Source organism: Meriones unguiculatus, chromosome 4 (genome assembly GCF_030254825.1).
Source record: "Meriones unguiculatus strain TT.TT164.6M chromosome 4, Bangor_MerUng_6.1, whole genome shotgun sequence".
NCBI classification, from domain to species: domain Eukaryota; kingdom Metazoa; phylum Chordata; class Mammalia; order Rodentia; family Muridae; genus Meriones; species Meriones unguiculatus.
In genome coordinates, this window is record NC_083352.1 from 138,148,704 (window position 1) to 138,174,126 (window position 25,423).

The 25,423-nt window shown below is 40.8% G+C and overlaps 1 protein-coding gene across 1 annotated transcript in view; it reads right to left on the minus strand.

The window, feature by feature from the left end:
* Nucleotides 1-25,423, minus strand: part of Sptlc3 (serine palmitoyltransferase long chain base subunit 3) — a 110,954-nt gene that overhangs the window by 37,669 nt on the left and 47,862 nt on the right. Inside the window, exons 5-8 of the mRNA XM_021642551.2 lie at nucleotides 20,134-20,258; nucleotides 18,169-18,262; nucleotides 6,314-6,419; nucleotides 179-398 (exon numbers count right to left, since the gene is read on the minus strand). Of these exons, the coding sequence (XP_021498226.1) occupies nucleotides 179-398; nucleotides 6,314-6,419; nucleotides 18,169-18,262; nucleotides 20,134-20,258 (545 nt within the window). The remainder of the gene's footprint in view (nucleotides 1-178; nucleotides 399-6,313; nucleotides 6,420-18,168; nucleotides 18,263-20,133; nucleotides 20,259-25,423) is intronic.

The window sequence follows — 25,423 nt, forward strand, 5'->3', positions numbered from 1 at the left end:
AGCACCTCCATGCACTCATTTGGGGCCAACAATCTCCTACCAGTTGGAGCTGCACTACAGTCTCTTGGCGATAAATGTAGGCTTGTAGAGACAACTGCTATGATTTGGAAAAGGCGCCCTTGTGCCGTGGGTCTTGAGTGTTCAGGATCTACGCTAACACAGGGAGTTATTTTCTTACCTTTTTCCCAGCTATGTAGCCTCCTGCAGATGCAAAGGTTTTGGTGAATGTCCCCATGTGTATGTCGATATCTTCGGAAGCCAGTCCAAAGAAGTCTCTGACACCTTGGCCCTTGGAGCCTATAGCACCAATACTGTGAGCTTCATCAACGTAGAGGTAAGCCTTGTATTTCTTCTTGAGAGCCACTATCTGGGGCAGGTTCAAAATGCTACCTTCCATGCTGGCACAGAAAGAAAAAACAGCTGGTGAGTAGTGAATATCCTCCTGGCTTCAGGCTCTGCTCACCTCCTTCCAGTGCTTCCTAGAAAGCCTGCCCTGCCAGGGTCAGGCTGCTCACAAGGGTCTGTCACTTACTTCTAACGCAGAGCTTATTCAGGAGAGACGTTTCAATCTTGTGAAGCTTCTCTGCAAATGGATGCTACTTGAACAAAATACTTTATGTTTGATGGATTGTGTTGTTAACCTTCATGCTCAGCTCAAAGATAAACTTACCACATTGCCACTCTAATTTGTTTGTAAAGTTGATTATTACAATTATATCAATGGTTTTGGCCTAGCTTTAATAAAAGTGCTCCACTCAGCCACTTTGATCTATCTGTTGTTGTTTGTTTGGCCATGTCTGCCAGACCTAAATTTAGCATTTGAACTGCTAATGATTAGACTGGAGAATTAAGGACAGAACTTCAGACAGCATAGTATTAATTCCATCACGATAGAATATCATTTAGCAACCCTGTTCAGCACGCATTACAAATCAGCCTTCTGGGAGGTTCCTGGTGGCACCCTTTCTTCATGTTTCTTCAGAGTGATGGAACAGAAGTTGGTTAAGTCTTAAAATCACCTGATAGGCTAAAGGCACAGGTTTCTGGGTTCTCCCACAGAGGCTCCAGAGGTTCCCAGGGGCGAGAGGGGAGGATGATGCTTTATACGAACTTCTAGCTTGAGCTCATACCAGTACCTGGGAGCAACACTTTGTTTTGTAGTGATAAACAACAACATTTATCACTATTAACATAATCTTTTGCTTTAGTCCTATTTTATTATTTATTTTAGTTTTCCAAGTTTTAGATTAAAGTTAGAAAGAAAACTTTTGAATTGACAAAATTTCTTGTAATAAGAGCTTTAGATTTGTAGAATAACCGAGCAAAAGGTCCAGAGGGCTCTGACATGATATAGCCATTCTTTTTTTTTTTTTTTCCTGGAACTGGATTTGGCAGGAGGCAAAGTTAAGGCTGAACAGTATGTATAGACAGACAGTCTCCACAGTCAGTTACCCACCTTTTGATGGGAACTGCCCACCTAGTTTGTATTTCTTCTTCTAAGATTAATGCTTCTACAGTACTGTTGATGTTTTGGAGTTCATGCCAGGCACACATAGAGTCCTAAAGAGAACTCAGCTTCTGCATAGTCGTGTTCATCCACACTGTTTTCTTTCCCCCCCAGTATTATTGAATTTACCTTGAACCTGGGTAATGAGTCTGGACACAAGTACAAAATGGCTATTTGTGTTATCACCACTAGTTTCTGCCAATCAAAAGCAAAAGCAATAACGAAAAATACACAGCATGCTGTTTTTTTTCCTGGATGAAAGGTTTTGCTTTTCTTTTGACTTTAATACCAGAAAAAGAAAGAAAATACAGTTATAAATTAAGATAACATCATCAGTTACTTTGAGGCTCTGTCTAGGGACCTGAATTATTCTTTAACACATAAGTCAGTGAATTACTTTTTTATATCTTTTAAAATCTTCCTCTCATCACCCTGCCCTCCACATGAAAACCAAAAATTAAAGCACAGCTCAGACAACTTGTATGGTGGAAAACTCTTCATGTCAGGCCCAAGGTTTAAAGCCAAGAGAAAGAAGAAAAGAGGGGAGAGGAATGGACACAGAGTTGTTGAGAGGAAAAGGGAAAAAGAAAGGGTGATGCAAAGGAGAGGAAAAGGAAGAGAAGGGAGAGATGGAGATAGAGAGATAACAGGGAGGAAGAGAAAGGAGTTCAGATAAATTTATCTTATTCTTTGTCTTTACATGTTGAAACCATAGAGAAAGGAAGAAGTTTACCACCGACTCTATTCTTAAGTTTTCCGTTTGTGGGAGAAAGGCTTGTCATCTCTTCTTAGACTCAAGGCCGTCTGGTAATTCATCATGTGCCTGTATGTGTGATCTGGGAAGGGCTGGCGAATTTTTTTGATTTTGAAAGTTTGGGCTCCAACTATGCCAGTTGTTGTTCCAAGTTATCTGGGACACCTTTACCAGCAACATGCTTTTGAATCATTTCGGGATTTTTTTCACCCATTATGAATTGAAAAGGAATCTATTCTCCTGAGATACTACAAAAATAATATAGTCAAACCCAAATGTTTGAATTAAAGTGATTTAACAACGTTGCCTCTTGCCAAATTCAGTTCTAGAAAAAAATGAATGGCTGTTTCTGTCATGTCAGGTTTCTAGCATATTTGTCCTGCCAGCTTACAGCATTTTAAAGACAAGATGGAAGTCTGAGGGCTGAAGAAACGAAGTTGGGGAGGCAAAAGGACTTTATCTGAGTTTGAGACAGCCACTTTGATGAAATAAGAGGAAGGACAGGGCTCTGAGAAAAACATGGAGGTCAGTCTTGGCAGGCCTTTGCCAGTCAGCTCCAATAACAGGAGGTTCCTGTATTGTCCTATTAACCTCAGCTGTATGGCCACTCAGGCTTCTAAACATGCTCTTGCCTCTAGTGTATTTAACTGTAATAGAATGAATTATGGGTAAGGATGGTTTCAAAGAAAGTCTCCATTATTCTTGGGAGGAGACCATCCCAGACTGCCTCCTGGGTGGTACACTAAGCCTTGTGAGCCCAGGTACTAGAGACAGCCTTTTGTTGTTACCTTCTAGTTCAGCTGTGCCTTGAGACAAGAGGATGCCCCTTCCTTTTGCTTTCTCACTGGCTGACGTAAACCTTGCTTATTTGCTTGCACTATCTGTATCTGGTGAGAATTCATCTCCTTTGGGAAGATCCCAGACTGGTTCTTCTGTTAGGATTAGAGGGATATTCTCCAACCCACAGCAATACATGTTTAACACAATATTGGGGAATCAGATCAGAACACTTAAATAATATTTGACTTTTAGATGCTAAATCAAGGATTTATGGAGCTTTAGACTTAAATTTTCAACCCCCCTTAATTTACAGATGGAGAATTTGGGGCCTAGTCAGGGTGACTTTGGGCGTTCGGTGCTTACGGATTGCTCATAGGTTGCCTGCCCTGGTGACATCCAACCTTTCTTCTACCAGGGCCGTCTGGTTTGTAACCCCAACTCTGCTTGAGTTATTAATCCATCCCTAGGGCAATTTATCTAAGCCTCCAAGCCACTGTTTCTTCATCTTTATAGTACTCTCAGCAGGCTTGTGCAATATCATACACATGAAATGTTTAGCCACACGGACAGTACACACTTCTCACGAATCGAGGTGGACTTGGGAACTATTGATGTCACATTCCCAACCCTGACTCTTTATGGAAAGCAATTTCATTTTCTAGTGATAGTTCTTAATGAGCATGCTCATATGAAGGCTTACCCACCATAATTTTGCTCTCAAATTCAAGTTAGGCTAGTCTTAGTTTACAAAGGAAGAACCTTGAGGGATGAGGGTTGCTAGGTGGCAGAGTTATTATACATAGAAGACAAAAGGTTGCTCTCTGTGGCATCAGTTCACAGACATGAAATCTTTGCTCTCTGTACATCCTAGATTTATCTACAATAAACCGATGCAAAGATAGGTGCCTGCAAGCTTCCCATTTTTGCATACACAATCTGATCTTTCCATCAAGGGTTTAAACTGTAATCCACCTTTCCTGGCTCTCTCATGTGTTTGGCCACTAGGGCACAACATTAGTTTTGGGCCAGTCTCTTAAAACTGGCAACTTCTGGGTTTTATGTCCTGGAAGCCAGAGGCTATGTTGTAAGGAATCATTGAATAAAAGCAGACTCATGTGAATGAGTAAAAGGCACCCCAGTCACTCCAAAAGGCAGTGCTAAATGTGTGAATGAGCTAGTTTTGGATATTCCGTCCCTGCTTGAATTCTTGCCTTACTGCAGCCATGTGAGTGAGCTCAGTGGATAATGGAGTACAGCAGACCTGACTCACAGGACCAGAGAAGATAAGAAATGACCCCACGAATCTTTATTCTTTACAGGGGTTGGTTACACAGCATTAGTTGACTGAGGGGTCGCTGTCGCTAAATTGTGGTTTAGTGCCTCATTGGCTTGGCGCTAGAACTTCACACCTGCACACGTTCCTTCTCTGACCTGATGGGATGGGATGGAGCCTAGCCTAGCCCCCACCAAGTCCTGCTGCTGGAGCTGTTTCTGATGGGAATGTTTGTCAGGAAAACACCGACGCACTTCTGATTCCAGCCATGATCTAAGTACTTAAAAAACGCAACTCTCCTTCAGTGGAGCTAAGTTGTCTGTTTGAAGATGTGCTCCTTTGACTCTGGTTAAAGGAGACCAGTCTGCCTTCCCACAGCCAATTCCTCATATCCTGGGTCCAAACCTGAATAACAGTTTTTTAGATAAGGGCTGCTTGAACCTCAGGCTGGCACCTGCTATAAACCACACAGGGAGAAAGCTTTCCTCTTTCCTCAGAAGGCTGTGACGCACAGGCTCAGGATGAGATTACTTCCTAAAAGTACCAAGTGTTGGGCCAGTGGCTGGCTAGCTACCCCAGAACAGGGCTTTCTCGGCTGCACCACTGTTGCTGTTTTGAACTACAGAATTCTTCTGAATACCTCATGGTTTGTGGATGTTCAGGCTCATTCCCAGCTTCTGCCCACTAGATGTCAATAGTATTCTACTTCACATGTGTCCATAAAACCTTCCAGATGCTCCCTGGTTGGGGCTGGGAGGAAAAATCACCCCAGCTTTAGAGAGACCACTCTTTTAGAGACTTTGTCAGCACTAGACACTCCTGCTGAGCTTCAGAGGTAACTATGTGGGTGTGGAAGGCAGTCCAGGGTAAACTGCAACCGCATAGCACTACTCAGGAAGTACAGAACTCGGGGCATTTCAAGTCAAAGATGGCTCCAGTCTTTCTATTACCTTCAGCCTGGGGGAATTCACTCTCCTGTGACCCAGAAGCAGAGGAATGTTTTTCTTTTGTTACTCAGGACAGTGTTTACTTATGATTGATAAAGACAGTGTCTTCATAAACTTATCTGTTTTTAGTTGAAGAGGCTTCAGGTTGGAAAACAATCAACTGTCAATATAGCAAAGTTGTTTGCTCTAGAGGGAGGGCTCTCAATGCTCTTGCTGTCTCCTGTCTCTCCATTAAGGGATCCCCAGCCCTCACTTTCTCCTTTCTGTTTCGCCTCTATAAGCAGCTCATAGGGAAAATAGTCCCAGGTTCCCTTGCTGTAAAGACTGTGTTGGAACTGAGTTAAGGGCTTTCTGAGATAACATTTCCTTGGCTTACAGAAAAGCGTGTAGACAAAAGTGCTTGGATGCAATTTCCATTTGCGCCACGTAATTGGTTTAGATGGAGAATGAAGCAAATTCAATCACAGCCAGCATTATAGAAGCGCTGCTCTGGGTGACTCAGTGGGTATTTTGCCTGCTCAGTGTGAAGAGGGCAGGAAAAGGGCCCTGAGAATATCGTCAAATGTTAAGACAGCACATCCCCGTCCCAGCTCTGGAGCAAGGATCACCCTTGAGGAGAGTCCCGTGTTCTGACGCCAGTCATTAACCTAGCTGGTTAAGGATTGAAGTTGGCGTGTGTGTTCACTGTCACAGAGTGGGGTTGGGGCCACCCACGGAAACACCTGTGACAGACATGTCTTGAGACATCCTCATGTTAAAAAGCCCTGGCACAAATCTTTGACATTCTGGGCACTGGAAAGAAGCAGCACAGATCAGCAATGAGGACATTTCCAAAGAAGGCTTCACCAGCATGTCAGCCCCAAAGTGTTCAAGCAAGAGCACGGAGGTGTAGAAGACAGAGGACCCTAGACCTAGCCACTCCTATCAGTAGCTCTAGCTGATGTTCCTCCATGACATTCACAAGCAACTCCTTTCTTTAGGCAGAAATGTCATCTGTTCTTATCGGGCAGCGTGAGCCATGGAGCGTCAAATACCTTCGTCTGCTTACATACCTGTAGATGCCCTCCACCAAGATGAGAATCTTTTTCCAAGCTCTGCCTGTGCGAGGCTGGCCTTTGATGAGAGCTTCTCTCAGGTGATTCTCTAAGCTCTGTACATCTTTAAGGAATGTGAAAAAGAAAAACTGAGTTACAAGAGGGCTTTTTGTCTGCCTTCCTCCTTTTGTTTCTTGGGAGGGTGTCAGAATCACTTGCTCATTCATTTTTAGACTCACACTCAGACCTGGGCTTTGAGAAGGCAAAGTTGGAATCAGAACACCTATGAGATATAGAGGTTCATTTTCGATTGAAACTTCACTCTGGTAGGATGAATAGTTGTGCTTTTACAAGCAGGTGGAGTCACTTTAAAGCTCTGGCAAGCTTCGCTTTGCCTGCCTGAGAGAACCTGGAAGTCTGTACTGCAAGGCCCCTAATGAAGCTGAAGCTTTGTTGCTAGGCAAAAAATGAACTCTGAGAGATGTAATTGACAGCCGCTCACCAGTTGTTTAGAGCCGAGTATCTCGGGTTTGTGTGGAGAGCCTTCACGGTGCTGGAGACCTCGTTATCCTTGGGGGCTTGGATTTTGAATTGTCAGATGTTTCAGCACGGTTCAGGTTGTGAAATAATTGGCAGTCCTGTGTGAACTTTTTGGGAGCTTTGGGCATACTAGTAGTTGACAATTAGCAAGCCCAGATTTTGTGCCTGACACCCTTCCACCCCATTCTTTGTCGGAGGTCGTTTAACTCTCACGAGACTCCTGTGGAGAAGGCAGTGCACAGTTCTCCGTTTAGTGGGCCAAGCACCTGAGGCGCAGAGGATTTGGAAAGACAGTGGTTCTCCACCTTTCCAATCTGTGACCCTTTAACACGGCTCATCATGTTGCAGAGACTCTTCCCCAACCATAAAAGCATTTTTGTTGGGATTTCATAGCCGTAATTTTGTTACTGTTATGAATTCTAACATAAATATCTGATATGCAGGATATTGGATATGTGACCTCGGTGAAAAATGATCGTTTGACTCCAAAGGGGTCGCAAGCCACAGGGTGGGAACAGCCGGCCTAAGGCCTGTGATTGTAAAAAGTCGGACTTCGAGTCCGTACTATGCACCATGTTTGTACCCACAACCTTTCACTGCTTTTGTGAGAGACCTTGCTCCATTTTTGTGAGAGACCTTGCTCCATTTTCTCCAACTCCAAAATGATGCAGAGCAGGAAGAGAGGTTACAGTCTGATAGAACATCCTTGTTCACTTTTAATGCAAAATCAAAAATAGTTAAAGTAGAGATAAGTCCCTCATCTTCAGTAGGAGGAAGATGGCTGGGCTTGAGCTTAGAGGCCATTTGGAAGGCTTGAGGAATCAACTCAGCCATTCGGTGTTTTTATGGGTGACTTAAAATTTACCTTTTTAAGACAGAGTGAGCGAAAGATTACAGAGACTAATGTGCACGCTTATTTAGATTCATATATTTGTACTATGCATTTTTGCTCAAGAAAATTCACTGGCCCTTGGGTAGGCTCAAGGGAAGAAGAGAGACAAGTCAGGAAGTTATCTGAGCTCAACCACGGCGCTGAATGACAGCTATGTGCTGGCTGTGTGTGCTCCCGAGCTTTTAAACCTTCTTGTTATAATAATAAACTAATAAAGTCACAGAAAGCCCTTCCTGACCGAGTCTCTGAACACTTCCCTGAGACAGCTTCTCTGTGTCCCCACCCCCCAGCCTCCTGCTCTCCTGCAGAGTTTTTGCCTCTGAAGGGCATCCACTCACCACCCAAGCCCCCGTGTCTCAGTCCAAGCACACAGTTTTTGGTTCTGCATCCATTTTGGATGATTGACTCTTACTTTTATGAATAAAGAACATGGACCATGAGGAGAGGAGGATCTAGGTAAGAGCTACTAGAGAGGACAATTGCATTTTGTCTTAGCAAACTCCTTTTTGCTGTTTTCAGTCTCTTCTGCTCTGAATGTTTTCAGCTGATGCTACATCCTGCACCACTAGATGGCAGCCAAGGAGACAAAAAAACACAACTTTCCTGTTTCAAAATCTCAGAGCTCATAAATATCTGTATTGCTAGCTTGTTTTCTTTTCTTTTTTTCTTTTTAAATTTAAATTTATTTTTTATAATTCATTCCCTTTACACACTGATTGTAGCCCGCTCCCTGATCTTCTCTGGGTCCCAGCTCCCTCCTTCCCCCTTCTCCCTAGTCCTCAGAAAGGGGGAGCCCTCCTCCCTTATCATTTGACCCCAGCTTCTATCCTTTCAGTTCAGCTTCCTTTTACCAACACAGGGCATTCTTTGCCCCTCACAAAGAACTTTCTTGTTTGTTTGTTTGCAGAACCATACTTGGTCTGGAGAGTAGCTTTAAAGTAATCACAAAAGGAATTGGTGTTTATGTATCATTTTCTGGGTCCCTCCTCCCTCAGTTAATACTGATAGCCACAGTTTTTCTGTAGGAGTGAGGTCTTGGACACGGCGCCCCTTCCTGGGCTACCTTTTCTCCTCCTCTCTGCTCCCCTCTCATCCTCTGTGCTTCTCTGGCTTACTTTATAAAAAAGAGAGGTTTAAATCCTTATCTCAGGGTCTACTGGGAAAAGAAAAGAACGAAGACAAAGCATCACCTAGTATATAATTCAATAACTCTGGGGTCAGTTTTCAGTAATATAAGGGTGATACAGAGAACTGTGTATTATGGCTGTGGCAAAATTGAGTGAACTAATTATTTCAAGGGTGGGACAGGTCTGGAACCAGTGATTCTGAACTTTAGCAGTGACTTATTTGTACGTTTTTGTTTTTTTTTTTTTCTATCCAGGAACTTCTAGCCTGTAGTTATAAAACTTCTGGGTCTCAGCTTTGAACTGAACATTGCTAAAGTTTTACTTCTTAGTCCTTTGCTGTTCCTTTCCTTTTCCTTTTCCTTTGTTTTTTTTCCCTTCAGAACTTCTGTTCTGCTTGGTGTTCTTAGCTCTTCATGTGACTGTTGAAGACAGGGAGGGAAGTGAGGAGATTGTAATCCACCATATAAATAAACCTAAAAAAACCCTCACATGATCATCTCATCGGATGCTGAAAAAGCCTTTGACAAAATCCAAAACCCTTTCATGATAAAAGTCTTGGAGAGATCAGGGAGACAAGGTGCATACTAAACATAATAAAGGCAATAATACAGCTGATAGTCAATGTCAAGTTCAATGGAAACTTAAAGCAATTCCACTAAAATCTGGGACAAGACGAGGCTCTCTACTTTCCGTATCTCTTCAACACAGTACTTGAAGTTATGGCTACAGCAATAAGAAAACTAGAGAAGACCAAGGGGATACAAATTGGAAAGGAAGGAGTTCAAGTATCACTGTTTGCAGATGATATGATAGTATACCTGAGTGAACCCCAAAATTCTACCAGGAAACTCCTACAGCTGATGAACACCTTTAGCAAAGTGGCTGGATGCAAAATTAGCTCAAAAAAAAAAATCAGTAGCCCTCTGTATACAAAAGACAAAAGGGCTGAGAAAGAAATTAGGGAAATAACGCCTTTTACAATAGCCACAAATAATATAAAATATCATATTGTAATTCTAACCAAGTAAGTGAAAGTCCTGTATGACAAGAACTTCAAGTTACTGAAGAAAGGATTAAAGAAGATATCAGAAGATGGAAAGATCACCTATGCTCACGGATAGGAAAGAATAACATAGTAAAAATGGTCATCTTACCAAAAGCAATCTACAAGCTCAATATAATTCCCATAAAAATTCCAACATAATTCTTTACAGACCTTGAAAGAAAGAAAAATTCAACTTCATACAGAAAATAAACAAAAACAGAATATCTTAAATAACCCTATACAATAAAAACAAAAACAAAAAAACAAAAAATCTTCTAGAGATATCACTATCCCTAATTTCAATTTGTTCTACAGAACAACAGTAATAAAAATGTATGGTATTGGCATAAAAATGACAAGTTGATCAACGGAATCAAATTGAAGACCAAGAAATAAACTCACACATTTATGGACACTTGATTTTTGACAAAGAAGCCAAAACCATACAATAGAAAAAAGAAATCATCTTCAATAAATGTTGCTGGTTTAACTGGATGTCTACAAGTAGCAAAATGCAAATAAACTCGTATTTATCACCCTGCACAAAACTCAAGTCAAAGTGGATCAAAGACCTCAACATAAAACCAGATTTATTGAACCTGTTAGATAATAAAGTGGTGAATAGCCTTGACTACGTCAGCACAGAAGACAAAAATTTTGAACAGAACACAAACAGCTCAGGCACTAAGATCAACAATTAATAAATGGGACCTCATGAAACTGAAAAGCTTCTGTAAGGCAAAGGACACCATCAAAAGACAAAAATAGCAGCCTAGAGAAATGGGGAAAGAGCTTCACCAACCCTATATCCAAAAGGGGCTAATAGCCAAAGTATGTAAAGAACTCAAAAAACTACATATCAACAAAACCAAATAACCCAATTGAAAAATGGGGTGCAGATATAAACAGAGAATTCTCAATAGAGGAATCTCGAATGGCTGAGAAATGGTCAACATCTAGGAGAGTCCATCTTGAACCTGCCAGAGTAGCTGTGTAGCCCATGGTAGCTCAGTATCCAAGTGGGAACCCTAGTAAGGGGAACCCTATTTCTGACATGGACTCAATGGCACCTCCCCCCCCTCCCGAGGAAGGAGCAATCCTACTAAGCCACAGACGAGGACTTTGCAGCCAGTCCTGAAGATACCTGATAAACCAGGGTCAGATGAAAGGGGAGGAGGTCCTCCCCAATCAGTGGACTTGGAAAGGGGCAGGGAGGAGATGAAGGAGGGAGGGTGGGATTGGGAGGGAATGAGAGAGCGGGATACAGCTGGGATACAAAGTTATTAAACTGTAACTAATATTAAAAAATAAATAAGAATAAAAAAATAAAATAAATACTGTAGTCATCATAAAAAAAAACAAACTCAAGTGATAGTACATGCTGGTGAGGCTGAGGAGAAAGGAGAATACTCCTCCATTGGTGTTAAGAGTGTTGTACAACCACTTTGGAAATAAGTTTGGTGGTTTCTTAGAAAATCAGAAATAGTTCTACCGCAAGACTCAGCTATACCACTCCTGGGCATATACCCAAAAGATGATACCACAAGGAGTTTGAGACCATGCCAGAAAAGACTTCCAATGGAGGGATTCACACACCAACCTAGCCAAAAAACCTTTGGCTCAGAATTTGTCCTGCCTACAAGATATGCAAAGGTAAAGATGGAGAAGAAATTAAGAGATTGGCCAGTCAATGACTAGCCCAGTTTTAGACTCATGCCATGAGAGATCTCATTCCTGACACATTAATGTTATTCTGCTATACTTGCAGATAGGCACCTAGCATAACTGTCACTTGAAAGGCTTCACCCAGAAACTGGCATCTGCAGAGACCCACAGCCAAACATTAGGCCCCACTTGCGGAATCATGTGGAACAGGGGGAGGAAGGATTGAAGGAGCCAGAGAGACAAGGACCTCACAAGAAAAACTACGAGATCAACTAACCTGGGCCCATAGGAGCCCACAGAAATTAACTACCAAACAGAGAGCATGCATAGGACAGACCTAAGTCCTCTGTATCTGTACATATGACAGTTGTGCAGCTTGGTCTTCATGTGGGACCCCTAACAGCAGGACTGTCTCTGTCAGAGGCCCTGTCTCTGACTCTGTTGCCTCCTTTGATCTCTTTCCCCTAATTGGGCTGGGAGAAGATACACCTAGTCCTACTCCAACTTAATATGCCAAGGTTGGTTGATATCCACGGGGGTGGGGAGGAAGGTGCGGGTACCCTTTTCTGAGGAGAAAGGGGTAACTGGAGAATTGTGTGGTGGGGGAAGAGGGAGGGACTGAGAGGAGGGGGGAGGGGAAGCTGCTATTGGTATGCAAAGTAAGTAAGTAAATAAATAAATAAATAAATTTAAAAAAGAAGAGAAAGTCTTCAAAGTAAAAGAAGAAGGGGAAGGAGGAGAAAGAAAAGAAGGAGGAGGAGGAGAAGAAGCTGTCTTTCACTGTATTAGCTTTTTTATCTGGCCTAGTTTCATGTGTTGTCATACATGCAACCTGGCATTTTCTACAGACCCTTGAACAGCTCCCCTACTATATCACTCTGATCTTTGAATCTATGAATGAGTGAGTGTTCAGGAGAATCACGAAGCTGCAAATAGGGCCAGTAGAAATGAGTATCATATGTATTGTTGCCCCATCTAAGTTTTTCCTTTTCCATATATACATTTTCGCTTCCTTCACCTCTCAAGCAAGTAGCTATTCAGAGGACACAGCCCTGCTTCCACAATATGAATTGACACAAAGCTGCACGCTGCATGCTGGTGACAGGGAATAAAGGCCTTGCATTTGTTTATTACTGATGCTGCACGAAAATAGCTCAAATTATTGACTAAAACAACACAAACTTAAGGTATTGCAAATCTAAAGATCAGAAATGCGCAATGGATCTGCTTGGGCTAATTCACAGCTTTGGCTGTACTGGCGCCTTCCTGAAAGGCTTAAGCGGACCGTGCTTTCGCACGTTTTCCTGCTTCTGGGCCCCTGCTCCCTTAGAATGTGGTCCTCTTCCATCTTCAAAACTGAAAACGACAGTTTCAGTCCTTCTCATATGACATTAATGTGACAACCTTCGTTTTATTTCATTTCCCACATGTAAGGACCAGAGTATTACACTGGACCCATGCAGAGGCTTTATTTTAAAGTTATTTGACTGGCACAAAGAATTCTCTCTGTAACTTTAACTCCACTTCCAGATAACAGGTTCTGGGGATCAGGGCGTTGCCATTTTTCAGGGGATTTATTTATTTTTTTATTTACTTATTTATTTAGCCTTCCACAGAAAATGAAACAATAGCAGCTCATCCATAATGTATGTCTGTGGACTAAGAGGTCATAAACAATGACCCAACTGCCTGGTCCTAATGAACTGGGAAGGACAGATTTTTTTTTCAGAGACTTCCAGGTTGCACTGTTGTATTTGTAGGATTGTTAAAAAAAAAACAAAAAACAAAAAAAACAAATTAGCATACAAAGCAACAGGTCTCCCTCTGTCACTTTACATATAGTTCTTTTGAGCGGATTCTCTTCCCCAGATTATTTTGGAGAGTTTCCTAAATGCCTCCAAACTTAAATCTCTTCATCTATTAATTAGTTCCTATCTCATCATGTTTTCTGCAGGACTAATTAAATGAGCAAATAAATACAAAGACAATGTCAATAGCTAGACATCTGGCATACTGTAAATTATTAGTAAGTGCTAGTTTCTGGTATAAAATCACTACAGCTAGCATTTATTATAAATATAAATAGTGTCATCTATTTTCTGGGAAAAGAAGTCAGAATTAAGAACAAGTTGTTGAACAGGTTGAATATTTGAAAAATGTAGACATAGATGATTAAAAAAATAATACCAATTAGACTTGAAAATAGAAATATATTTGAACATATTTTTAAGCTTTGGAAATTTGTAAGAATAGGAACATTCCAAAATACTCTCACTCAACTGACCCAGATTCATCTTTCTGTGCATGATCTTACTTGCTCCATGTATGTATGTATGTATGTTTGTATGTTTATATGTATGTATGTTTGTATGTATGTATGATGTTGTATCACCTATCTGCCTGCCTATCTGTCTATCTATCTATCTATCTATCTATCTATCTATCTATCTATCTATCTATCTATCTATCTATCTTCCATCCATCCATGTTACCTGTCTGTCTATCTCTATCCATTCATCCACCATCTAATTCTTTCTACTTATGTATTAAGAAATGCAGCTTACACTTTATAAGCTACAGATGGTCTTTCCTATGCACTCCTCTTTGTTTTCTATACAAACGTTTACAAATGTGAGCTCACAGATGATAGATAGGCTACTACCCACCTTGATACATTCCACTTACTTAGTATAGTAAGTCTATTCATTTATCCTTTGAATCTGCAAATTAGCCCAGGAATAACATTATTTCATGTCATACTGAATCTAAAACCAGGTGAGGTTGCACAATCTTCAATATCCTTTTTAATGAACTACTTTCTGTGCTTGTTTTTGTCCTTTATAACATTGCCAAGACTAGTCCTTGGCTTTTATCAAAATTTAATATTGGGTTTTCTGCTCTTCATCCTGTGCAAATGAGGGAGAAGCCGCAGACATCTATTTGAATATACAATGTTCACGGGCCCATCACCCACAGTGTTGCTGTTTTTTTCAGCTGTTCAAGCATTGTGTGAGTTCTTCTTGACGTAGTGGCTACTCTCTGCCTTCAGTGTAGTTTCACTGGGATTGTTATCCTGGGTGTAGAATCTGAAGGAAGATACTAAATGGTCGCATATGTGGTGTGGTTTGTGTTGCTTGTTTTAGGTTATGCTACTGTGGGTCCCTCACCAATCCCTGAGCAGTTGAGATTGGCAGTAAGACACAGTCTATTTTAGTATTTAACATAAGGTTGTTTAATATAGTTTTTCTTAGAAATTTCCCACACTACCTGGGTTGCAAAACAAAAACCATGAATGTTGTAAAGGTACTCTTAAGGAGCAGGGAGGGGACAGGAATCAGAGAGAGGTAAAGGGTTGGGTGTGATTGTCACCAGAGCATATTATACAGATATGAAACTGTAAAAAAAAGGTAATTAATACAAAAAACTAAAATAAGATCGAGGTCTTCTGCCTCTCATTGTATAAGTTGGTCTAAGGTGGCAGCAATCACTAATCTGCCACAGATGTCCTGCAGATGTCTATGGTGTGCCATGAGGGTCACACGCTACTGTTTAGTAGGATGGAATGAAGAAATAAGAACTCAGTATTGACGATGACCCAGCTCATGTGTTCCAAATAAATCACCAACAAGCATGTCTATTCTGAATGTGAAGTATTGTGCTAAGCATAGCCATGGTCTATCCATTTCCAGATATATACTTTTATCACTAGTCATCTGTCATGCAAGAGATTCAAAGGCTTTAGCACATTTGTGCTAAAACCAACGGCATTTGGCTCTCCCCACTAATAAAAAAATTGCCGTTTCTTCTTTGACTCCATCTTCATCTTGGCAAAGGTTCACTATGAACACCAGGTTTACCCTGAGCTCATGACTCTTAACTGAGCCTCTGGAGTGCTAGGGTTACTGGAAGACACCACAAGCATACGTTTTAAATTCCTAAAAGATGTGTACTTTAAACATGAGTTCTTGGTACTACCAAAGTAATTTGAAACTGGATGTGATAATGGATGGCAAATCAACATAACAATGAATTGAAAAATTTACAAGAAACAAGGCCAACATAGTTTTAATTACCCAGAACTGTATACCAGCACTGAGCCACATGTCTGCAACCTCACTCCTCTGGAGTGCTCGAACCTGGTCCCCACCCCATCGTATCCACCTCCTCACAGATGCTGAAGGTAGTTCTCCACTGCGCGGCAATCCCCTCACCCCTCACTCCTACGCCCTTCTTCAGGGAGAGCAGGTTCACGTTGACACTCCACTAGTCAGAAAAGGAGCTCGCTGGGTTTCCTTGAGAACAGTTGTAGCTGTTCTTTTTGCTACTTTGTGGGTTCCTTTTCTTCTGCCCTTCTCCATCCTTATTCCACCTTTTAACCCCCTAACGCTAAGTAGGAGAGAAAGAAGGATGGGGGGATAAATTCCTGAATCATCTAATTTCTTTCCCCTCATTTCTATCTTCTTTCTTTCTTTCTTTCTTTCTTTCTTTCTTTCTTTCTTTCTTTCTTTCTTTCTTTCTTTCTTTCTCTCTCTCTCTCTCTCTCTCTCTCTCTCTCTCTCTCTCTTTCTTTCTTTCTTTCTTCTTTTTTGACCACAACTGCTATCAAACAGCAACCAACCCTCCCAAACAACCAACAGTGATGAACTGCATCTCTTGGGGCCTAGCATTTATATACCCTCTGAAAAGTTCCCAGAATTTCAAATTTCACACACTCTCAGAAGCTGTCTACAGCTAGCAATACCATGCCTCTGCTGGAGCATAAGGCAGATCATAGTCAGCTGCTGTGGACAATCTGAAGCAGCCCCACATCGCACACCTGGGATTCAAATGAAAGCATACTCTTATAATATTTCTGTGTGTTTTTTTTTAAAGAAACAAAAATTCTTAAATTCTCACTACAACTACTCATACGCATTTTCTTTCCTCTTTCATGAGATGATTGTTCTATGGCTTGAGCTTGCTCTGAGGTATGCATAAAAAGAACCAAGGTAATCCTTCCTGCTTGTAATCAGTCTTCCTTTTTATTTACTCTTTGTGAACTTTTACAAGGAAGGGGTATAAGAAGGAACAGAAACAAAGAAAGTTGAGGGGAATGGAAAGAAAGAGAGAAAGGTGCTAAAAAGCTTAAAAAGGTGTGTGTGTGCGTGTGCGTGTTGTGTGTGTGTGTGTGTGTGTGTGCGTGTTGTGTGTGCGTGTTGTGTGTGCGTGTTGTGTGTGTGTTTGTGTGTGTGTGTGCGTGTTGTGTGTGTGTTTGTGTGTGTGTGTGTGCGTGTTGTGTGTGCGTGTTGTGTGTGTGTTTGTGTGTGTGTGCGTGTGTGCGTGTTGTGTGTGTGTGTGTTTGTGTGTGTGTGCGTGTTGTGTGTGCGTGTTGCGTGTGTGTTGTGTGTGTGCGTGTTGTGTGCGTGTGTGGTGTGTGTGTGCGTGTTGTGTGTGTGTGTGTGTGCGTGTTGTGTGTGTGTGTGTGTGCGTGTTGTGTGCGTGTTGTGTGTGTGCGTGTTGCGTGTTTGTGTGTGTGTGTGCGCGCGCGCGCGCGCACACTTGAATGAGCATGCGCACAAATGAAGAAGAGCTTCTGATGCCAGTGTGACAGGAACAGCACTTTAAAGAGCGTGTATGTCAGTGCCTTCCTTAGCTTTACTGATGAGATCATTGAAGGCAAGAAAGATGAAAGGGTTTACAGACAGTGGCACAAACCAGAGGACACAGGTGTCACTAATCGTGACCTGCTTCTTTTAAAGTGTTTTGCTAAGACTCCTGGTAGTGTCTGAGCTGATCTGTAAAGGAATAGCCTTCCGCATCATCCACACCACTCCACCAGTTGGCCCAGAGCCTGGAAGGACACTTCTGTAAATTCTGTTTTATGTCTGTGAATGTTTTGCCTACACGTATGTAAGTCTATACATATGTATATATGTATGTATGTACATATGTATGTATGTATGTATGCATGTATGTGCAGGACGTGTGTGCCCATGCCCACAGCAGTGAGAAGAGAGTATAGATCCCCTGTTACTGGAGTTATTAGATGGTTGTAAGCTACCATGTGGGGGCTGGGTTTTGAACCTGGGTTCTCCACAAGAAAAACAAAAGCTCTAAACTGTTGGGCCATCTCTCTTGGCCCTGAAAGGACATTTTAAGGCAGTCTAAGAATATTTGGAGGATAGAGATACAAGGGCTTTTTAGTGCAGGGATAAGGAAAACAGGCATTGGACCAACAACAAGAGCTAACTTTTTGCTTAAGTGTAGCTCAAAATTTAAAGTCTTTGAACTTTTCCAAGACAAGGTTACAAGAAGGGAGAATTACAACACATCTGAAAATTAAATGGTATCCTAAGCTATCAAGCCCATCTTTAGAGGCCATATCACAAGACCACTAACAGTGACATTAACGTGTTTTGGTAACGCTGAGCAATCTGGACGTTTAATATACTTCAGCCATTTGTTCCAGTCACCAGAGGTAACAAGCCAGCAGAGAATATAAGCACACTTGTCCTTCATTAGGCTAACTGGCCAGTTTGGCCAGCAAGGGCAAAGTCTCGTGAATAATCTTGACCATTGTTGGGGACCAAGGCAGTGTGTTTTGAGTAAATTCACAGATACTCACTGTTGTGTTTGAAGGGTCTTATGGTTGCACCAGTGAGTCTAGCCCCCAGGACGAGAGATGAGTGGTTAAACTCATCACTTAAAATGAGGCATCCCTGTGCAGAAAACAAACACAGACCACAAGATAAGGAAAGGAAAGACAACATGCGGGAGCTAGAAGACACCAAAACCTATGCTAAATCAGAGATCTAGTTAATTTGAAAAGATTAAATTTCAGCTGGTATTTACATGGACAGAATCTAATCTTTCAGCTAGCTCACGGTGACAGCAGAAGTTTGTAAGACATTGCCTGTTTACTGAAACATTTGCAAAGAGTTTTCAACAGAAAGATAACATTTAAACACCAGCTAGAGTCTAAAGGATTGAGCTTGGGCTAGAAGAATGGTATTTTGCAGAGGCCTTTACACTTGTTTGGCACTTGATGTTGTGCTAGATTACTTGCTTGCTCTGATCAGTTCCCCTGGAATGCCAGGGCTTTTATTGCAAGGCATTTCAAAGTCGTCCCGTGTGTTCTCACGCTTCCTGTGGTAACTTCTCATAAAGACAGAAGCATCTGTGTTTTAAGTCAAAAACTTTGAATTTGGGGAAGTGTGTACAGAATTCAGAGTGAGGTGAGTGGAAAATACTGCTCTGCATACATTATACCTATAGAATTTTTTTCTTTTAAAATTCATACATTAGAGAGCTGTTCAGGCATACCCCAAAAATTTACAGAAATGATGACTCTTTTGTTTTCTGTGGTAACCTGGAATTGAGTTTCACCTTATATTTTTTGGTAATTTCACATACAATAGATTTAGCTAGAAAAATTGTCATATCTCCTCAGTGAAGCATATATATATATATATATATATATATATATATATATATTTGTAATTTTTCTTTTGAAACATGTAAGAATTATTATAAACCTCATGATAACTTACCTCTGTGTTCTTTAGCTGTGTAATCATTATAAATAAGGCAGTTGTTACTAACAAGAAATTCTATATTTTCTATTAAGTGTTATATCTGTTATCGATCAGCAGTGAATATTCATTAAAATTAATATTTTTCCAAGTATTCTGATATTTTAATGATGTTATTTTCATTTTTTCAATGAACTTTCAAAGAATCCAATTTACAGTCATATGTTACAGTTAGTTATCATTACATTTTTGAAAACATAAATCTGATGATTACACTTGCTTACTTAAAGTGTGGTAGCTCACATCCCTTTTTTTCCTTGGCACATCCTGAACCCCTCTGGCCTGGTTTGCAATAAGAGCTTCTTTGTAATTTGGCATGGGCCTTCATTGTTGGTCTCTTCTTGGATCATGAGCCTGTGTGCTGGTTCCTTCATGCTTTGCTCACGCAGTGCCTTTTCATCGTTCCAAGAAGCAGGGTGAGCACTTGCAGCGTTCTGCTCTCACGACCCTAGCACAGGCACTGCAGCGTTCTGCGCTCACGACCCTAGCACAGGCACTGCAGCGTTCTGCGCTCATGTGCACTGCAGCCATGTGAGGAAGAGCTAGCAGCTCCTGCATTCCTCATGTATAGCCATCCTTGTCCTGTTCTACCCGTCCAATTGCATTTAGTATGTTTTTTCTTTCGCTGGACTTCTGCCATGGTGTGTAGAATCTCAATAATTAGTCAACTAAGTGAACGGGTGGATGAAAAAAGGAAAAAAATTGGGCTAAAGCAGTGCTTAGTAAGTACTTGCTATGTGACAAATGTAGACGAACTTCATTAAAACGGGCTTTTCTAAGCTACTATTAAGGATGGCATTTGATCCACATTTAGTCTAGCAATTCAACAACTGGTAGCATCACAGTGAAGAGATTGCCTAGACTACGTTGATCTATTTATTGAAAGATTTTGATGTTGAGAAAAGAGCCCTTTTGGCAACACTTCTGATAAAGGACTTGTCTGAAGGGGTAATTCTTAGGAATAATATAGCAGCAGACACATGGCAACACGTTCTTACCTTTCCAACAAATATGGGGATATTCATTGAGTTGGTTGCGAATCCCATCCCAAAGACCATCACTGCTTCTACGTTCATGAACTTTGCCATGAGGTCCTCCAGCTCCTTGTGTATATCCAAGGTACCTGGGCAGAAGTGATGTAAACAGTGACTCATGCTTTTGAGCAAGCCCAAGTTTAAAAACTCAGATTCCACCACACACACATTAGCACATACCTGTAGCATGCTTCCAATCTAGAAACAAATCAGAGTCCATTGCTATAAAATGGATGTATTAATTTTGGAATCCCAGTTGAATGTAACGTAAGGAGAGACAAAAACTATCGCCCCACTGGGTGGTGCGGACACATTTTGGGAAGGAAGATAGACTCTTGAGCGTAGGTCGTGTTGGGGCATATATGTCAGGGCAGTGATTATTTGTTTTAGTTTTCAACATGACAAGGGTTCTAGGATTTTCTGACTGCTGTGTATTTGTATGTTGTTGGATACACATAGGTATTTGCTTTGTAAAAATCCATTGAGCTATATACTTAACCTCCTTATGATCTAAAATGCCATAGAACTTATAAAACACACCACAAACATTCCTGTATCCCACAAGTAATTGTTACAACCCTCTTTGAGATTTCATTTACCTGAATGCACACAGATACCACAACTAATATATCTACTAAGGGCAATAGTTCAGTTTATCAAATCTTTGGAATGTAGTAGATACTCTGACAAATTTGCCATCTAAATGATTTCTTTTAATCTTTGGCCTCCATTAGTTCAGGTAATAATACTTTACAGAGAAGAAAAACCAAAGTTTAAAGATGTTTCCAATATAACCCAACAGAGATAATTTAACCTAACTCTAAATGTTTTACTTCTTATGTCCTTTCTTCCTCTTCTTCCTCATCTTCCTCATCCTCTTCTTTCTCATTTTCCTACCACCTTCTCCCCCTTTTCTCTTTCTTTTCTTTGACATTGTCTTGTTATGTAGCCCTGGATGCCCTCAACTTAGTGAGTGTCCTCTTTCAACTCCCTGAGTGCTAGGATTACAGGCTCACCTCACCATGCTCAGGCCAGAACCTTTTATATCTTTCTTTGCTCATCTCTTCTTAAATATTGTAATCCTATTACTTCTTGATGGTAGCAAAGACTAATGCCTTTTAATTTTTTTGTAATCGTTTCACTTTCTAGATCTACAGTAGCCAGTGTCATAGCTGCTAGCTATGTAGTTAGTGAAGTTGAAGAACTGAGTTCCTAATTATACATGAATTTTATTTACTTGCTTTCAATTTTAAAATTAAAGTACTTCAATATATTTCCTGCTCAACACATAGTTAATATTTTAACAGGATTTCATTTGACTCCAGACATGTAAAATGTAATGTGCACATTGAGATGTAATATGAATATAAAAAAACAGCACCAAGAGACTTTGTTTTGGTTCTATGTTTAAACAGTAAATTAAAAGTGACAGATCCTGCTTTATTTTTTACTTGACATTTTCCCTAGAAGATAGATTTGATTAGGTTTGCATGGTAAATGGCTTTATCCACTGAGCCCTCCCCAGTGTGACAACATAGACTTTTAACTACCCTGGCAAGCCTTGAGTGGGGATGACTGCACTGCGTGTTTCTTCTGACACGCCAGGGATAAAGGAATTCACGTTTGAGAACAGAAAGACATGCAAGTGGTGAGCTGTAACTTGCATCTACAGGACATAGGAGCTGTTGCTGAGATTTGAAAGAGAGCAGTACTGTTGCCATGTATAGGGCCATTATACACATGCTTTTCCAGTGTAACAATTGATATGTATTACTATTCAGCTGAAATATCAAGATTCTATTCTCATTGGCAAGTCAGCTCCTTTATTATGCCAAAATGGTTAAAGATTAATTTTTAGAAAGTATTAATTGGTCAGTTCAAAGATTTATTTTTAAAATATTTTTGCATTCAATATTAAGGAGGAGTTTTGAACAACGACCTTTTCCTTTATGAGAAATCACAGTATAATACACAAGCTGTTGCTGGCCTTCTCAAACCTGAATTCATTTATGCAAGAGTTGTGGGAAACAATACACAATACAGTCATTCTTACTGAAGTTTCAGTGGTGCGGTTAAAGGTTAAATACACTGAAGACATGGCTTGGATGAAAAAGAACTTTCATGCAAACCTAATTTTCTGAGTTCATATCCCAGAACTCAGTGGAAGGAGAAGTCATAGTTACTCCATGACTTCTACACATACCTCATACATTCACACAAAACAATAACAAAGTGTAAAAAAGGTTGAAATTTTGACATAAAATTTTGTATCATCAAATGTGTTATACAACAGAAAGTGAATGAATGTTGAAGATGAACATGTGAGCTCATGAGTGTTTGCTGGATTGGTTTTTGTTTAGAAGACATTGCCTTCCAAAGGGGATAGTCACAGGAGTAGGCAACCCAAAGGTAGGAGATGAGGTTCTGGCCCCAGATCTGCCATTAGCAGCTGAGCAGTCTCTGAAGCTGGTAAAGAGACTGGAAAGTACAGGTAAGCTCTCCTGTCATTGCACATGCCCTTTCTTCCTGATAGAACACTCTTCTGTCATAGCGGAAGCTCTCACTCACTTTCTCATAGCAGACAGGTACAGGCGATCCCTGACTTTCCAGGTACTTACAACATCAGAATGTTCGTGGGAGTAAAAATTGTGACACTGTAGTAGATGTTCTGTCATGATAAAAACAATGCCTTGCCTAGTGCTGACATTCATTATGTACCTAAAGAGTTATATGGAGTCTTTTTGTGGAGAATTAAGACACACATGAACTCAGAGTAGAAAATGAAATTAGGAATATGAAAGATCCAGGCAGAAGGCAGTCCTAATGAGACTTGATAGGCTGGGGTCAGACAGTAGGGGAGGAGGCTCTTTCTTTCTGAGGAAAGGGGAGAGGACTAAGGGGAAGAGGAAGGGAAGATGGGACCGGGAGGAGACTGTAGAGGGGGCTACAATCGCAGTGTAAAGTGAACAAAGTATAAAAAATAAAATTTAAATTAAAAAATCCAGACAGAGCCAAAGCAACAAAATAACTTGGTAGCGAAATACCACTATTTGGAGAAGTTGTTTTAAGATAGAAAGTGGCCAAATTAGTTAACTCAGTAACTTTTCTCATAAATCTTTCCTGCCCAGAGAATCAAATGAGTAAATATGTCACAACCAAATCACCCAGATATATGTGAACAGATACTTAAGGTAAACTCCACCTTTATCGTTCTAAACCTCACGTTCAACATGTTTAGCCACAACAGCTGAATCACCGAAAGTCCTTGGGATGGCGTGGGATGTGCTGTTAGGCAAATAGACAGCTAAGCAACTAGCAGATGTGCATCTGCCAAAGAATCTCTTGGGAGCTTTTCCAATACAAGAACTTCTTTACAGATTAATAAAAAGATGACTTTTTAATTAAGTAAGTGCTGCTTTCTTAGTACACTACATTGTATACTAAGGACAATTCAAGAGAGCAAATAGCCATTAGAAAGTTGATAAGCTTCCTGTCTACAGACATCAGGCTGTGCCTTGATCCAGGAAAGACGTTTAGTGGCAGTTAGTGGTCCAAATATTTGGGTAGCTTTAGAAGTAACATCAATAGCTTATCTTTGGTATAGAAATGATGCCTTTTGTAAATCCTAATAAAGCATAACTATAGTCCTAGTTGAAGGAACAGACAAATGTTCAATAGTTTTTATTTGGCTAGTATCAGTTGCTCTATAAATTGCTGTGATATGTATATATTGTCTCCTGCTATTTCTTTGAGGTTTTCCTCATCCAGCAGGCTACTAAAATCTGCTAATCTGCTATGTGAATAAAAGAATAAATATGAACTGGATCTCTCCTCTTGCCAGCTCACTAAGTGATACTTTCAGAAGCCAAACACTGAGTTGATTGCCATAAGTCAAGTGAATAAAAAGTAGATTCAGGATAAATTACCAACTTTCTGGGCATGGACCACATTATTCTGTTGGATTTTTAGCGATACTGACTGGCTTACCCTCAGTCAAAATGTACACATCTCTGGCCTTCATACTGACAACTAACACTGAATGGTAACAAATGAGTCAGCGTGTAAGTGAGAAATCCACTTCATAGTCACCAATTATTCCTCTGTGTCCTGTATGAAGCTATTTTCCTAACTGTGAGTAGTCACATTGGCTTATAATAGGCTGTTTGCGTTTCCAGACTTGGCCTTAGCACAGGCTGTCAGTTGACATGAAAATCAGCCAGTCCTCCCCATCTGTCCATTCCAATGGTGCTGAGCTATCTGTTCACATCTGTGCCGCTCTGCTTGCATGAGGATTCCTGCATTCTAGGCAGCATCAGTCCTTGTGCCTAGAGGACTATAGCCTCAGGCACCAGACAGAAGTCTTTGGGTGCCTGATGCTCTTATTTGCAGTTAATGGGATTATATTGCCTCTTGATAGAATTCACTTTTTGTTAAGCATTCAGAAGACATGAAACCAGATGCCTAGTCTGGCTGCTGTGTTCAAAGACCAACAGCAGAATGTGCTTGTGTCTGCCTACCTACTTAGAACTTAATTTTAAGCAAAACACTCACCACCTCTTGCTAAATTAAATATTAGTAGGAAATTAGAATCAGAAGCAAGCCAGGTGTCTAAGGGAGACATGGTTGTGCAGTTGTGACATATTTTTATGGTAAATGATACTGATGATAAGAACCATTAACTGACAAAATGATTTGTTCTTCACTTTATATTCTCATTCTCATTCTTTTTTGTGTTTATTATTATCATTTATTACAATTTATTCAATTTGTATCCTGGCTGTGGTCCTCTCCTTCATCTCCTCCCAATCCCTCCCTCTACCCCTCCCTCTTCTTCCTCTATGCCCCTCCCCTAGTCCACTGATAGAGGAGGTCCTCCCCCCCTTCTATCTGACCCTAGCCTATAAGGTCTCATCAGAACTGGTTGCATCATCTTCCTCTGTGGCCAGGCAAGGCTGCACCCCCCAGGGGGAAGTAATCAGAGAGCCTGACACTGAGTTCATGCCAGAGACAGCCCCTGATCCCCTTACTAGGGAACCCAATTGGAGACCGAGTCTATGTGCAACAAGAACATTTGCTCAACCATGTTCATATCAGCTCTATTTGTAATAGCCAGAAGCTGGGAACAACCTAGATATTCCTTAGTGGAAGAATGCATACAGAAATTGTGGTACATTTTCACAGTGGAATACTACTCAGGTATTAAAAACAAGAAAATCATGAAATTTGCAGGCAAATGATGGGAACTAGAAAAGAT